This window comes from Siniperca chuatsi, linkage group LG18, assembly GCF_020085105.1.
Source record: "Siniperca chuatsi isolate FFG_IHB_CAS linkage group LG18, ASM2008510v1, whole genome shotgun sequence".
In the NCBI taxonomy this organism is placed as follows: Eukaryota; Metazoa; Chordata; class Actinopteri; order Centrarchiformes; family Sinipercidae; genus Siniperca; species Siniperca chuatsi.
In genome coordinates, this window is record NC_058059.1 from 1,056,048 (window position 1) to 1,071,541 (window position 15,494).

Sequence of the window (15,494 nt, forward strand, 5' to 3'; positions counted from 1 at the left end):
CCTGTGGGCGCTCTTACTGGAGTTTATTAGGTACAGCTGGCTAAAACTAATGCAGTCTAATACGTCAGTCCTCTAATAAATCCTCCCTTCAGGTTATAATGTTGTGTTGATTCAACTTTATGATCCTTTTTTTTTTTTTTTTTTTAGGATGTAGTTTGTGGAAATTGTATTGCGTTATGCTGACAGGTGTTTCTACTATTTTGTCCACCCCGTTTATATCAGTGAGGGTAGGCGAAATAACCGAAACACCTCTCTGACTCTACTGGACACTATTTGATAGAATTTATGTCTCATTAACGACAAGGTTTTACATTGTAGCTGTAAATAATTCACAACTTTCCGCAATAATAACAGTGAAATGGTCCTTTTAATGAAAGTCTGTTTCTTTGTCTTCATGCTGTCGTTGTCCTGTTTGAAGTAAGTTTTCTCTCCTGGTCCAACCAGTGCTCCCAGTATTCTGTATACTCCATGTACCATTAATAACTGTGTGCAGCAGGGTCGGAAATTAAAGAGGGTTTGGAGCAAAAATGCCACTCAGTGTTCATGAAATACGATAGAAAGTCAGAAATCTTAATTTCGTCTAGTGCACAGTTCTTTAAGTGAGGTGTAAAATATTCATCGTAGAAAATGCAGCAAATTTGATCAGAACACAACTAAACATGCAGCAAAGCAACACAGTAAAAAAAGACTTTATTCAGATTCAGCGTGTGGAGGAAATGGCTCACACGTGTCATTTAGATGTACAGTTTCCGATGCACTCGTGGTCAGTTTATTAGGTCCACATAGCTGAAAGCTATAGCCTGTTTATTAAAATAATGTCACTCCATCCCATAAAACATCCTGCTGATGGTATGAAAGAAGCCATAAAAGTGTTATTCAGATCTGTTTATAATACTGATTACAGCAGATTTTAGTTTGATTTTCCTACTTTAGCAAATACTTCTGTTAATATGTTAAATAAATATCCGTGAGTTTCTGTAATTGTGTTCAGTACAGTTATTAATAAGTTCACTGTGAAGACCAAGACGCTTGTGCACAGATATCATTTATTAATCGTCACTGAGTTAGATGTGACAGTTAATCGTGATATTGATATTAGGTGACGTTGCCCAGCCCTGCTCGAGGATTAGTTTGTTGCGGATCAGTCTTCTGTGGCTCGGCGTATCGACGAGCGTTACGCTGAGTTTGTGAGCCTGCTGTGTCTCTGATGGCCGCCGCGCTGTGGCTCTGCTCTCATACGTTTCCGTCTCCCCGCAGCCATTCAAGGCTTCAACCCGCAGCACAAGATCCAGAGCTTCGAGGAGGCTCGAGGTCTGGACCGCATCAACGAGAGGATGCCCCCCCGCCGCGACAGCAGGCAGAACGAGGCCACCCCCTCCCTCAACAACCTGCCGGCCAGCACCGGACCTCCGGACAAGAACGGCACCAACGCACAGGCCTAGATCCTCCCCCTTTCCCTCCTCTTACCTCCCTTCTTCTTCCTCTCTTCCACCTCTCCTCCCGCCCTCCTTGCTTCCTTCCCTTCCCCTCTTCTCTCCTTTTTAAGAGCAGGAGAAGAGGCAGTTCAGTCCGAGCGACTCTCACCACGCTTAATTTATTTTATCATCTATTAAATATCATAGTTTAAGACTGAACAGGATAAAATCTCAACCGCACATGCGACGTGGACTTGCTAAATGCAATCACTGCCCAGTCGAATCCAGGCAAATCCATTTTATAATCAGGAGGCCGGTGTTCGGGACGACACCTTTGTATCAGCGTTTTATTTTGGCGGGGGAGGAAGTGACGCTCATTCAAACGCTGTGTTCGTGCCCACACACACACACACACACACACACACGCACACACACACGCACACACAGCAGAAACGAAAGAATCAGATCGCATAAAATCCATCCTTTCTTATGCCAATGATAGTGTGACTGAGCTCTGAGGAGCAAGTATTGACATTTATATTATATATGTATATTTTAATTGTTCCCTCTTTTCAATGTGATGGGTTTTTTTGTTTGTTTTTTACAACACATAGATTTAGGCTTAATTATCCAGAGCGGGGGGAGAAGGGGGGAGGGAGGGAGGGATGGAGGGGCGCAGAAAGATGGTGGAAAAGAGAGGAATAGTTAAAGGGCTGTTCCGCTTTATTACAACTCGGGTCTTGAGTGTGGAAGTTCATTATTAAGGTTGGAAATGGTAGTTTGACGGCAAAATCTTAACTCAAGGTCCACTTACTAGCTTTTTGTTGCTTGACGATGATGCTGAGTTGTTAAGATGTGGTCAAAAGCTCCAGAAACAGCTAGTTAACTGGAGCATGAGTTAAGATGTTTATGTCAAACAGCTTGGTCTTATGATAACAAAGAAATAGCTGAGACGTCGCTGACGTCAGCAGTCAGACCTTCAGACGAGATGGAAACGCCTCCAGGTTAGACCGTAAACATCCGTCACAGTTTACAGACCCACTTCCTGTACTGTAGTTACTCCAGCTGCCCATTTTTATTCAAACCTTCGAAGCCGTCCTCCAGTTATGCGTTAGTACACTTCTATAAAGTTGGGAGACTCACAAGAGACAGAATAAAGACAGGACGGTCCAAATCTGAGCAGCAGAGGTGGAGATATCATGACTTTTAGTCCAAAAACGCTGGATCCTACATTTCCCATAATGCAGTTGGATAGCATCTTTCATTAGAGCCTCCCTGCCTGGTGAACAGCCACGTCTGTCTAACTCCAGCCCTCCAGTTTGTAACAGAGTGAACGTCCTCTCGTGGCTTTTACTGATCATTTTGGTTCTTTCCCAGCAAACCGAAGTTTACAGACTCGTCGGCGATTCAGAGCAAAGATTCCTCTCGCGACCAACACCTGCAGGTGTAGATAATCTGGATGACCTGTGTCTGGCTTGTCGTTAGTGTTCCCAGATCTCGGATATGAACTTAGTGAGTCTAATGTTTGTCGCCGATAGAACTGACAAAACTACAGACGAGACCCAAGTTTTAATAAACCGGAAATCTCCTTTAAAAAGAGAAGCAGGAGAAGGACGAGACCCGAGGTGTGTTTCAGGTGTGTTGACAGTGACGATTCCGACCTGGGTGGGTTTGATTTAACTGTTCTTTATATTTTGGGGAGGTGGGTGGGTAAAGTATGTTGGGATCTTGTCGGGAGCGAGGCCTCATTTCTGACTTCTGTTCGTGTCTCAGAACATATCTCACAGAATGTACAGAAACGGTTTAAAGAATAAAATCAAGGTTTGTTTGTTTTTTTTCTTTACAGCTAAATTCGGAGAATAAAAAAGGAGAGAACTTTTTTTTGTCGTACGTGTATTGCGAGGCCTCTCATTTATGTAGATGTTTCACTCCATTCAAATAAAAAACAGAAATGTAACGGTGCTTGTGTGTCTATTGAATGCTGCTGCTACTGCTGCTGCTTTCGGCGCTCAAGGACGCGTGCGGTTGCCAATCAAAGGCCGGCGTGGGAGGTGTTGCTTTGTGCAGCTTCATCCAGCGGAGAGACGAGTGGCATTGAAACATCGCCAGCTCCTCGCTTTTATGTGTAGGCCCATATGTCTCTTAGCAACGCAAAACCTCCACATTATTACCTGCAGTTCGCTCCAGATGAAGTAGCTCTGCAGCTCAAGTTTGCCGCAGCGACACAGAAAAGGTTGATGATAATAAAAATACAGCCGTGGGCTGGGTGGGGGTGGGGGTGGGGGTGGGGAGGTGTTTTAAACACGACACAACCGGGACAATCACAGCACTACAGAGTCTTTCACGACGAGAGGTGTGAGCGAATCACTACAGCGCGGAGGTGTGAAGCTCTGTAGTAACAAATGAACAGTGAATCCAACATGAGGTGTTAATGTGCTGCGTTTATAAAAGTGATGGTAGAAAATATCAGGGATGAACCGTTATGGTCTATTTAGGTCCAGAACTGATTACTGGGGTTTTAAATCTCCTCAATACAACTGCAGATATTAAAGGGACAGCTCACCCTAAAATCAAAAATACCTGCAGCGCTGTTTATCCAGCTGGAGCGTTTCGGTGCGAGCTGCAGAGTTTTGCAGATATCGGCCGTAGAGACGTCTGCGTTGTTTGAATATAACGGGACTATACGGCGCTCGGCTCGTGGAGCTCAAAGCGCCAAAACAATACATTTGGAAAAACTCATCGGCGAAGTCTCTTTCCAGAAATCAGGACCCGGTTACTGAAGATAATCCTCAGACTTTGTTCCTCAGCAAGGTGAGCAGACGTCTGTACGGCCGATATCTGCAAAACTCTGCAGCTCGCACCAAAACTGTCCGGCTGGATAAACAGCGCTGCAGGTGAGAGGGAAAATATATGATTTAGATTTTGGGGTGAGCTGTCCCTTTAAGGAGTCCAATATCATCTGTTTAATGTTACGGTGAAAAAAAATCACGATTTCTCACTGTATTTAATTCGACTAATATATCAGACCGTTACAGTGAGTAACAAGAAATTTATTTTTACACTGTAAAATGTCCCAAACATTACATATAATAACACTAAACATCTGAGTCACTGTTCTTTAAGAGACATTTAAGGAACTCTTGTATTGTCTTTATCGGCCTCAAAAGTCCAACATCAGTCGATGAAACCTCACAGGTAACACGAGTATCGGAAGGACTTCATGTCCTGCAGTGAAATTGTTGATTAATTGTCAACTATTTGATCGTTTGTCATTTTTGGTGTAAAATCACTTCCTGGCTGCTTTTCCTCTGAACGACTGTAATAACTGTGATGTTTGTTAATAACGTCGAGCTTTGGACTGTCGGTCGGACACGACGACACGGTGAAGGCGTCACTTTGGGCTCTGGGTCGTCGTGACGGCGTTTCTCACTGTTTTCACCAGTTTTCCAAACCGATCGATCGATCGATGGAGAAAAGAATCAGCAGATGGATCCAGAATGAAAAGCATCATCAGCTGCAGTCCGATACAAACCGGTTCAACATGAGCTCCAGCTCCACCAGCTGCAGCAGCAACATCCTGCTTTACATTAATGCACGAGGAATAATAACCTGATGATAGAATATATAACAGCACAGCAGCCACAGGGACGCTGCACTGCTTTAATGCTTTAAGGGCTTTTCCCTGATCACACTCTCACACTTTCACTGCAGCAGAGGATCTGAGTACTTCCTGCACCACTGACAGTTACCTATTAACACATTGCACAGTCATGTGGTTCATTGGTAATATAAAACAAAATACTGTGCAGCTTTAAAAAATAACAACAAACATCTTAATAGATAAAATCTCCCTGTTACTCTGGATAGTTTCTGGATGGTTTAATACCACCAAGTGAAAATGTTTGATGTTTTTTGTGTAATTTGGGTCAACTGATCCGTTTAAAACGGGTGCTGTTAGTTAACTATAGAACAAAACATTTCATGGAGATCTCAGGGTGTGATGGGTTAAAGGAGGCGAGACAAAAAACATTGAACAGCATCTATTTTTCTCCGGTTTATTTGACATCGTACAACAGAAACAACGAGGACTGGATGGCGTGGAGGTGTAACCAGAAGAAAGCACGAAGAACGGACACTGAGCGTGAAGACGACGGCTGAGAGACGCTTTCTACCTCAAGACACGATCCAATATAGACGCTACCACGTTGATTAGTGTGAACTGCTCCTTTAAAATGTCAGGTACGTGGCTGAAATGTGTGGGAAGATGTTAAAGCGAGGAAGCAAGTCATCCGTGGGTGCTCATACAAAAAAAGAAAACTGTACAGAAAAAATAATATTTTCAAATTAAGAAAAGAGTTTACAGTTGCAAACAAACTTGTGGCAGTAAAAATTACAATCATCAAATAAATTAAAAGCTCCACATAATCAATAGATATTACAATCAGTTACATGTTTAATATGTGACAGTAGCTCCTCACATTAATCAGCTGTCATTCAAGTTAAAAGCAGAAAGCATCAGAGGACTGTACCGTGAAGTCTGTTTCTGTTTGGTGGACCTGGTGACTGGTATCATGAAGCTGGTTGTCCACTGGTCCCGTTAACTCTGGGCGTGGTCGTGTGGGAGAGGCAAAGCTGTTAATCACAGCCAATCACAGAGCCGTGACGTCTGCGCAGAAAACTGGGTTACTGCGGCAACAAGAGGTGAGATATATAAACAATAAAATCACAACTAGAAGCTGCGGAAACACGAGGAATAACAAACGACTGCTGATTGAAATCATTTCGCTCAGCTCAGCTCAGAGAGTCGTCGTGACTGAAAATGTTCGTTCATTTCATTCACCAATAACTTCGGTCCAGACTGAAACACCAGCAGCAGCTGCTTCATCGTTCATGCTCCCCTCAGGATGAACTGTAATAACTCTGCTGATCCTCTGACTTTCCATCTAGCGCCACCATCAGGTCGACACGTTAACGCGTCCGACACTTTGGTTTCTGACCGAACACCTGCAGAGCTGCTGACGCTCCCATCAGCCTCAGCTGCGCTCTGTGTTCACTGCTGACTAGCTAATGTTAGCATGCTAACAGATGGTGAACACGGTGAACTTTACACCCGATAAACATCAGCATTGTCATTCTGAGCGTGTTAGCACGCTGATGTTAGCATTTAGCTCAAAGCACCGCTGTCTCTAAGTGCAGCCTCACAGAGCTGCTAGCTGCAGACTCTCAGTCTGGTTTACACAAGTCCTGGTCGGATCGGAGAGTCAGGTTTCAGAACTTGGTGAATTCAGAGATCTGCAAAATGTACTTTCCCACCGTTCCTGCCGTAACTTCTGCCCTCTGTCAATGCCAGACTCTGATCTCAGCAGGAACTCCAGCTCTCTGTTATTTCAGACTCGTAAAACCTTGAGTTTTTCGTTCACCGTGAAACATTTTGAACTTGCGCGGAAAACGTCTCCGCGTCATATCGCTCCGCCCTGAGTGTCATCGTCTTCACATCGACTTTGTATTCGTTCTGTCTGAACACGCAGTGAGACCGTAAAAGAAACTTAACATCGTTAATACGCAGCTGAAATCACCATTTATTAGTCTGACAGAAGTAATTGTACCGATGTCGACTTTGGTCGCAGAGAGGATCCACGTTTTTCCAGTGACCTGATTGCTCGGTCGTTAGCGCGTTAGCCCTACGTCATAGTTTACCACGGTGATCTACCACGGTTAAAGGTGAACCAGCTTCATGACACCAGAAGATAGCTGCTAACCTGCTAATCTCGCTTCCTGATTCAGACCTCTGGAGCTCAGTGGAACAGACTGGATGATGATGATGATGATGATGATGAAGATCGGGATGAGTGGACACATAATGAGGATGGTTTGCAAGCAGTGGTGATTATAAGTGCAGGTAATATGTCTGAGTGTCAGTGCATCAGGTAAGGTTAGTCAGAGTAAAGGGTTAATCAGGGCCAGCCTTCAGTAAACTCTGATCCGGGGCGGCACATCCAGGGGCGTGATTGGTTAGTTAGATGGCGGACATGTTTGCGTGGACTAACGTGATGGCTCGCTCTGTGTCGTGGCCTGTTTTTCTCCGCCGCCTCCTTTCAAAGCAGGCGGCTCATCGAGTATTTGAGGGGGAATGATGTCACTTCCTGTTAGAAAAGCGAGACCTTCTTCTTCAGTTCATTTCGTTTCCACAAAGAGAGGCGGTCGAACTCGGCCATCGGCATCCCGAACAGCTGCTCGAACTCCTCCGGAGCCAGATGCCTCTGAGAGGAGAGAAAACAAACAAACAAATCAGGTTATCAATTCATCAAACGTTTCAGATTCGTCCTAAAAGTAGGATTAGGACACAACCGAGAGTCACTGAAGTTTCCTCCACCGACCGAGTGAGACGTCATTGTTTTACTTCACTCGCAGGCACAAAATTAACAGAGTCTGTGTCAAAGTTCGACTTGACTGGTGAACTTTGCCCGTTGACCAACAACAAGCCGTCCTGACAGCGCTGGTGTGCGTTCCAGCGCCCATACTACCACACTACTTAGTAAACCAGAATCAGAGTGCGTCCCAATATGTCAGGTGCGGTACGCCAAAAATACCAGGATGTCCTACAGCTTCCGGTCGCATTTTGCAGTGTGCAAGCCAGCGTGCTTTTCTGGCTATTCTTACCCACAATCCTCTGCGCAGCACGAGTTTGAGCAAGAAAGGTCAAAGTTCAAGGCGCAATGTTATGCTGCAGTAACGGTACGTACTTCGGAAGGGCAGCCGCAGTACGCACTAACTGCAAAAAGAAGCAGCGCTGATCACCGAGCGGACGGAGGGCCGGAGAGTCCAACATGGAGGACGCTATCGTAGCTTATTGGTTATTAGTTTTATTGGAGCTCCTGTGTCTGAGTGTAAACTGCTCCACCACAGAGACCTGGTTCACACACAGTCAGGAGACATCATGCAGCTGTTAATAACATTAATGATTATGGGACGGTGTCGTCCCTCATTCGTCCAGGAGCGTTCTATCGTAGAAAAGGTTTCAGTCGTAGTCGTCTGGACGCTGTTTTCAGAATCAAGACGTTTCGGCTCCCATCCGGAAGTCATTCTCAATTGTGAAAAAATTGGACGGGAACTGGAAATTTAAGCTAATCTGTGTTACATAAGCCCCGCCCTCAGGGAGGAGTCTACCTGAGTATCTGTTGATTAGCTAGTTTCACCTGAAACTGACCTAATAGTTTCAAGATGGCCCAGTAATCAGTAATCAGGCCTATTGTTTTCTGGCTGCACCTCCCTCATCACTGTTAAGTACCTGATTAGCATGTGATTGGCGTGACCAAGGTGATAATACACTCTGAGTGTATCTCCTGCAGCTCCTGACAGGTTCGGACTCTCTGCGGCTCCGATAGATATCAGCACAGATGGAAGTCGTTTCAAAGTTGCTAAAATGCTAAGAGAAGGACCAAAGATGAGAATGGCTGGCCGGCAGGAGAGAGCAGAAAGGCCCGGGATGTCCTGATGTCCTGAGGCGACACATCGGCGCTCAGGATGAAAACCTGCAGACTAATCAAACACACCAGCACACACACACACACTCTCACCATCACCGCCTGCCATACACACCTCCAGTCGAGTGCGGTCGACTCCTGGTGGCAGCTTACAGCGCCCCCTGTGGGTCACAACCAGCGCTTCATAGGGATAAATCTGAACAGCAGACAGAGGAAAACATCATTAACTGCAACATGTGCGCATCACCTCTTAAGCTTGATCATATATTATTAAGCTCAACAGGATTTTAGCAAAAATGATCCGCAAGTATTTTCCTTCATATTGATTTTGTCCTTGAACAAAATAACAAACGCTTTTTAACACCCAGTCCAGTGCTACAACACCATTAACTATGGCCCCAAAAATGTATAAATGCAAATGAATGAACGAATGGTTTTATTTTCGTGTCCCTCGTGGATTTATTCACATTTATAAACTCACCAGCATCTAAGAAGACGAGATATCAAATATGAGCAGCCTTCTTATAATGTCGCAGGAGATTAAACAAACATATTCACATGAATACAAGTATAAACACATCTGAGCTAATCTAAATCTACACGTGCATACCGTGTCTGAGTCAGTTAATAGTCTGTAATCCATATAAAGTAAAGTAGGAGGAGTTTATTTATTATGAAGTCATTGTTCTCCTCCTGTTCAGTGCTTTAGAAATATAATAACAGAATCAAAAAGGATTAAACTAAAGCTCCGTCATCACTTCTAATCAAATCTAAATCTGGAACATGAACTGTTTGTCGCTAATCGTGATAAAAAGGTCAGCAGAGAATAAAAAGACTTTAGTTGTTCACAGTATTCACAGATTCTTTCTTCAGCCGCCTCTCTGTATCGTCCGGTTTCAATATGTATTTACAGTAAACCGTAAATCATCTCTTACTTTTAGACACATTATATTTATTTAACGTATTTTTACACATTTTATAATCTTTTTTTCCTCCTCAATTCTGGCTTTTGCATCACTGCATTTCCATGTCGCTACATCTCTGTCTCTCTTTATATTTATACCTTCTTTAATAAACGTGTCAAACACACAGCTCTTGTGTTGTTTTAAGGAATATACAGTGTTTCTCGAGGGTCTGAGGACAGAGGGCGTCGTACGCTGCGCAGATTGTAAAGCCCCTTGAGGCAGATTTGTGATATTGCACTATATAAATACAACTGACTTGACTCTTTTCATGGCGCTAGGCTAGCAGTTTCCACCTGCTTGCAGTCTTTGTGCTAAGCTAGGCTAACCACGTCCTGTGGTTAGCCTAGCTTAGCAGTGTGTCTGGACTGTGTGAATATATTTTACTGTGTGCGAATCTTGATGACTTGAGCTGGTGTCGATGCAGCTCTCACCTTCTGCTCCAGGATACTCGGCAGAGAGTTTCCTCTGTCCATCCTCTCCCTCCGAGCCTCTCCGTTCTACACACACACACACACACACACACACACACACACACACACACACACACACACACACAGTATAAAAGATACTCCTGTACAATCTGCTAAACACAAATATCATCACAGCAATGCCAAGCCAGAAGTAAGCGGTGTGTTAGAAATAGGTGCATGATGACGGAGTAAAGATGCAGATTCAGCACACAAACATCTGTTCACACGTGTGTTCAGGGCAGGCAGACGTTGTTCAGATGGATCAGGGTTGTGCAGAAACTCAAGCTGAGTGCAGGAGGAGTTAGCGCGGACTCGCAGCTGTTCGGTCGCAGTAAAGATGGCAGGTTAAACTCAGTACTGCTGGTGCCGCTGGCCATGCACATGCCACACAAACAGTCTGAGCAGACATGCTTACCTGAGCAGCTGCAAAGACATGACGACAGGAAGGTTCAGAACATGGAATACAAAATGATCACAGTGCTGCAGTTTTAAAGTCCTATCTCAAATTATTTTGTGCTCTCAAACTGGGCGACATGTTCCTTCGTCACCACGAACACACACACTGTAGTTTATTCTGACTCCGCCCCACACACACCGTCCTGCTGCCCCAAACACTCACTACAGCACCACATGTGGATTCATCCGCCGCTGGAAATAGTCCCCAACAGATGCTCTGTTTCCTCCTGTTGGTCTGATAAAAACTACAGCGAGCAGCAGTTTGAGGAAACTACTGAGCCTTTTTAAACAGGAAGCTACAGATCTGTGTTTTTAAAGATTTACGTCTTCAGCAGGAACCAATGGGCTCGCAGCTGAGAGCCGCAGACAGGAAGTCAGACGGTACTGAGAGACGGACCGGCCTGTTGCTGGTTTGAGTCTGAACATGAGATTTGATGACAGCAAGAAAAATATAGAATAAGACCAGACCAAACCTGACAGAGCTGGAGTCAGGATGTGGTTAGCCTAGCTTAGCATAAAGACTGGAAGCAAGGGGAACAGCTAGCCTGGCTCTGTCCAAAGTTCACATACCAGCACCTCTAAAGCTCAGTGTGTGTTTAGGCCATACAAAAACTGAAATATAAAAACCAAAGTTTGTGGTTTTATGGGGAGTTACATGTTGGAACTATTTCTTGTTGAACAGCAGTCAGGTGCAGTGACAGTGTGCAGCGTCCTGACCTCACAAAATAATGTAGTTAGCTTATATACTAACCCTTGGCTTTGGAAGTAACACAAGTTACCACTTTAGGTAGTAAGAAGTCTCTTTTCAGAATATGTTGGTGCTTCCTTTATTTGTTCAGTATTTCTGTAACTTTGTAAAACTGAATAAGAAACAGCTCAGGGGAGGAATCCTACCTGGCAGTCCTTTGTCTCCATCTGTGGAAAACTCTGCAGACTGCATCTGCAAACACACAAAACAAGTCATTTTATGTTTGATATTAAACACTTTGAAACAAATCTTCCTTTGGAGGGTTTATTTTCTACCTAAAATTACAAACATTTAGATTTATTAACATTTTTTTTCTTCGGCCAGTATTAAATTATTGACGTGTGTCAGTCCAACACCGACGTCCGGAGCAAGATAACAGATAACTATTGGCCACATTGACAGGAAACGTATGTGAATATATATATATATATATATAGAGGATGATCTCTGTTGATGCTGGTGACCCCCTGACCTTTCCTCTAGCACCAACACTTTGCTCCGAAGTATCTGCTGAACGAATTTTCTTTCACGTTCACAGGAAGATAAACCCTAATCATTTTAGTGACCTCCTTTTCTTCGCACTAAGTTTCCACTTAAACACAAGAAATCCAATGAGAAGATTTCGGAGAAAGTTACCGAGCGCGTTCTTTCTCAGGAGGACGAACCCCTTCGCTCGTAGACACTCAGAGCGCTTCAGCTGGGAATTAAATATGGGCTGACAAAGCTTTAGGCATTTCTTTGTTTTCATAATATTCATAATATATTTCAGAATATTATTCTGCAATAATCAAAGTACAACTTTGAGGTACTTGTACTTTACTTGAGTATTTCCATTTTCTGCTACTTTATACTTCTACTCCGCTGCATCTCAGAGGGAAACACTGTATTTCTTTACTGCGCTACATTTATTTTGATACCTTTAGTTACTTTGCAGATTCCAATTATTAATACAAGATATAATCAACTAATAAATTATGATGTATTATTGTGGATTAAGCAACTCAGCAGTAGTAAAGTAGTAAAATTAGCTCCACCTTTACCAGCTGCAACATTAAAGTGATGAACACTTTAATGCGTCGGTAATCATCATCATCATCATTCTGCATAATGAGCACTTTTACTTTTGGTACAATACTTTTGTAGTTTTACTAATTATGAACGCGTGACTTTTACTCGTAACAGAGTATTTCTTCACTGTGGTGTTAGTACTTTTAGTATAAAGTAAAAGACTGAGAACTTCTTCCACCTCGATATTTTTGTCACATATCGTGAGCCGTGATGTGGTGTGATCGGAGAATGATATCCATTAAGTTATTACTTTTATTACCTTTTATGTTCCCATAATTCTGACCATCTCCTTCTCGTGTACATCGCCGTATTTCCGTCTTCTTGTTCCACCAGCGTCACGGTTCGTATCAGTCTAGCTGCAGAACTTTCTACACTGTCAAACCGAATGAAGCTCTTTTTGAAGCAGCGGCGATGTCTGAAGCTTCTGACGTCGTCGGTGACGCGGTTATTCATCATTTCACACAACGTATTGAAGCAGTCGCTTCACGGGAGTAAAACAAGCTTTGGTGCCTCGGTATCGTCGGCCCGTCGCTCATTAAATACATAAAACATATGGTGTAAATATATACAACATGTGGCGAAACCTACTACATAAATCCACATAAAAGACAACAAAGATTACAGCGTAATAAATTCATTAATTCTGCATATGAAACTGCAGCTGCACACAAGCACTTACTCTGGTCAAGCCTGGCCCTGAGCGCGAGGGAGACTTTGATGCACTTGCTGACAAACCTGCCGGCGAACGAAAGAGAGAAGCGCTGAGACCAGATTCGTCCTGAACCCACAAACCGAAAGGTGAAGAAGCACCGACGGTCTTACTGGTGTGCATGTGTGTTCTGTCGGGCAGTGACTGTGTCTTCCTCCGAAAATGAACGGCCTTCTCCTTCTCCTCCTTCAGGATGAGACGACCCAGGTTGGACTTGATCTGGATTCACCACAAACACAGTGACCATCATCATTACTCCTGGTTATTACTGTGTGTGTGTGTGTGTGTGTTGCTCAGACTTTTTACCCACAAACCTTTTCCAGCTCTTGCTCCTGCAGCGTCTTGGCCTCGTCTGTCAGGTCTTCAAACTCATCTTCCTCCTCCTCCTGCTGCTTCTTCTTCTTCCTCCACTCAATCTCTGCGAGAGTCCAACCCTGAAGTTAGGTCAAGCTGCGAACGCAGCCTTCCGCTGTGTGCGGCTGTAGCTCTGTCACTTAGCATCTCATTAGCTTTTCTGCGGTTTGAAATGTAGCTGCGTGCTAACTTGGATCTGACCGCTGTGATGAAACGAGACCATATCACTAACTGCTGAGGAGAGAATTTAAAAATACCACTGGAACAATATACAGTGTGTGTTTTTATCATTTAAAGTCTAGTTGCACAAAAATAAATTCCATCAGTCAAATACAGATTCAAACCGTATTGTAGGACAACTACAACTCTGTCTCCTTACAGTCTGTTGCAGGATCAATAATCTGAGAAAACACATCAGCTTACATCAGTCTTATATAAATCTGCTGTGAGCTCAGGTCTGCAGGTACTGGACTTGTGCTGCTGCATTAGTTTACACATGTTTGCGTTCAGCTGACGTCTTCAGTCTGTCAGGTGATCAGTAGTCTGGTGTCAGACAGTCAGATGTGACACTTTTTAAATTTAATTGTACAATATTAGTTTGACACCGATAGTGTCGACCATATAAGTTCATACACGGTGAAAGATTTTAACTTTTACAAATGAATATTTGAGCTGCAGAAATCTGCCCTTACACTGCTCTCTACGACGTTAAACCTCAGTTAAAGTAGCAGGTTTAAGTTAAACCGGGTGTGCGGCAGGTTTAAAGCTTCCCAAACGAGTTCACGCGACGCTGGTTAAGCCTGTCACCGCCAGGTAAATCTCTCCGTATGTCGCACTATACGGCAGTCTTTAAATCTGGTGTCTGTGGCGACATTCCCGCGCTGGCGCACCGGTAATGATGCGTTTTACGCCAACCAGCAGTGACAGAGCAGAAGCAGGGAGCGACCCCGAGCCATGTGCAGAGCGCCGCGATCCGCCATTACTGTGAAAACGAAAAAGGTCCGTTGGAGAGAACGTTTATTATTGTTTACTGTTTATTGTGTTTATTATAGTTGTATAGTTTGTGTTAATATGCTTCGGAAACGTTGTATTGTATGCAGTCGCGCGAATAAAGACACTTGAATTGAAATTGAATGTTGATGCAACTCTCTCTACACGGCTCTGGAGCGGCCGTAACGACGCAGCGACTAGAAGCAAAACCTAAGAGAGAAAAGTGTCTGATGCTCCAGATTCAGAAGAAACTCTGCGTTCAGAGGACGGGTTACCGTCAAGACAAGAAAGCGATCGACGGCGAGGACAAACAGGGATAACAACTGGTGTAGCTTTAGCTTTTCCCTGTTAGAGAGGCTGAGAGACGGGCTGAGAGAAGAGTCACGTTACTGCTCTCTCTCGGACAGGCTGGTAAAATATTCGGAGCAGGCGATGCAGCTGATGCATTTACTCTACCTAATAATGGATTATTGTCTTGGAACTGCGGAAACTTCTCTGTTTTTCTGTAACTATTTCTGAACACGAGCCTGGAGCTCACTGCAGGCAAACATCATCAGCAGGCGTCGACAGTGTTGGTGTAGTTGCTCTCGCCGCCACAAGGGGGAGACAAAGGTCCTGCACTGCAGCTTTCGGTTAAGACCTCTAGTAGCGTTTAGGCGATTTCTACAGGACGCAGCAGCTGGCTTAGACTACACCACAGGTGGAGTTGAGCTGAGAGACCATGTGATTTAGTTCCAGACGACACAAGCTAACGACCCCTGTGTGTGGTTGATGCGAGTGTTACCCATGGCAGCCAGGGAGGGGGGGCAGGGCCAGTACTCGGTCTCTATCTTAG

At 44.1% G+C, this 15,494-nt stretch overlaps 3 protein-coding genes across 10 annotated transcripts in view; 2 read left to right on the forward strand and 1 right to left on the reverse strand.

The window, feature by feature from the left end:
- ppp3ccb (protein phosphatase 3, catalytic subunit, gamma isozyme, b) overlaps positions 1–3,372 on the forward strand; it is a 29,654-nt gene extending 26,282 nt beyond the window's left edge. For 2 of the 3 annotated variants that reach the window (XM_044173593.1, XM_044173591.1), the window contains one exon: positions 1,258–3,372. In XM_044173593.1, coding sequence (XP_044029528.1) covers positions 1,258–1,442 — 185 coding nt within the window. In that variant the 3' untranslated portion in view covers positions 1,443–3,372. The remainder of the gene's footprint in view (positions 1–1,257) is intronic. The other variant, XM_044173592.1, reaches the window with a different exon arrangement.
- helq (helicase, POLQ like) overlaps positions 1–15,494 on the forward strand; it is a 180,346-nt gene that overhangs the window by 64,638 nt on the left and 100,214 nt on the right. The window lies entirely within an intron of this gene.
- Positions 5,457–15,494, reverse strand: part of dmtn (dematin actin binding protein) — a 19,935-nt gene continuing 9,897 nt past the window's right edge. For 3 of the 6 annotated variants that reach the window (XM_044173595.1, XM_044173596.1, XM_044173594.1), the window contains 10 exons: positions 15,444–15,494; positions 13,630–13,733; positions 13,429–13,534; positions 13,286–13,341; positions 11,685–11,730; positions 10,750–10,757; positions 10,296–10,361; positions 9,015–9,095; positions 8,704–8,841; positions 5,457–7,675 (listed from right to left, as the gene is read on the reverse strand). The exon at positions 15,444–15,494 is cut by the window's right edge and continues 84 nt beyond it. In XM_044173595.1, the coding sequence (XP_044029530.1) occupies positions 7,562–7,675; positions 8,704–8,841; positions 9,015–9,095; positions 10,296–10,361; positions 10,750–10,757; positions 11,685–11,730; positions 13,286–13,341; positions 13,429–13,534; positions 13,630–13,733; positions 15,444–15,494 (770 nt within the window). In that variant the 3' untranslated portion in view covers positions 5,457–7,561. Of the gene's footprint in view, positions 7,676–8,703; positions 8,842–9,014; positions 9,096–10,295; positions 10,362–10,749; positions 10,758–11,684; positions 11,731–13,285; positions 13,342–13,428; positions 13,535–13,629; positions 13,734–15,443 lie in introns of those variants that run through there. The other 3 variants (XM_044173597.1, XR_006375455.1, XR_006375454.1) reach the window with 3 other exon arrangements.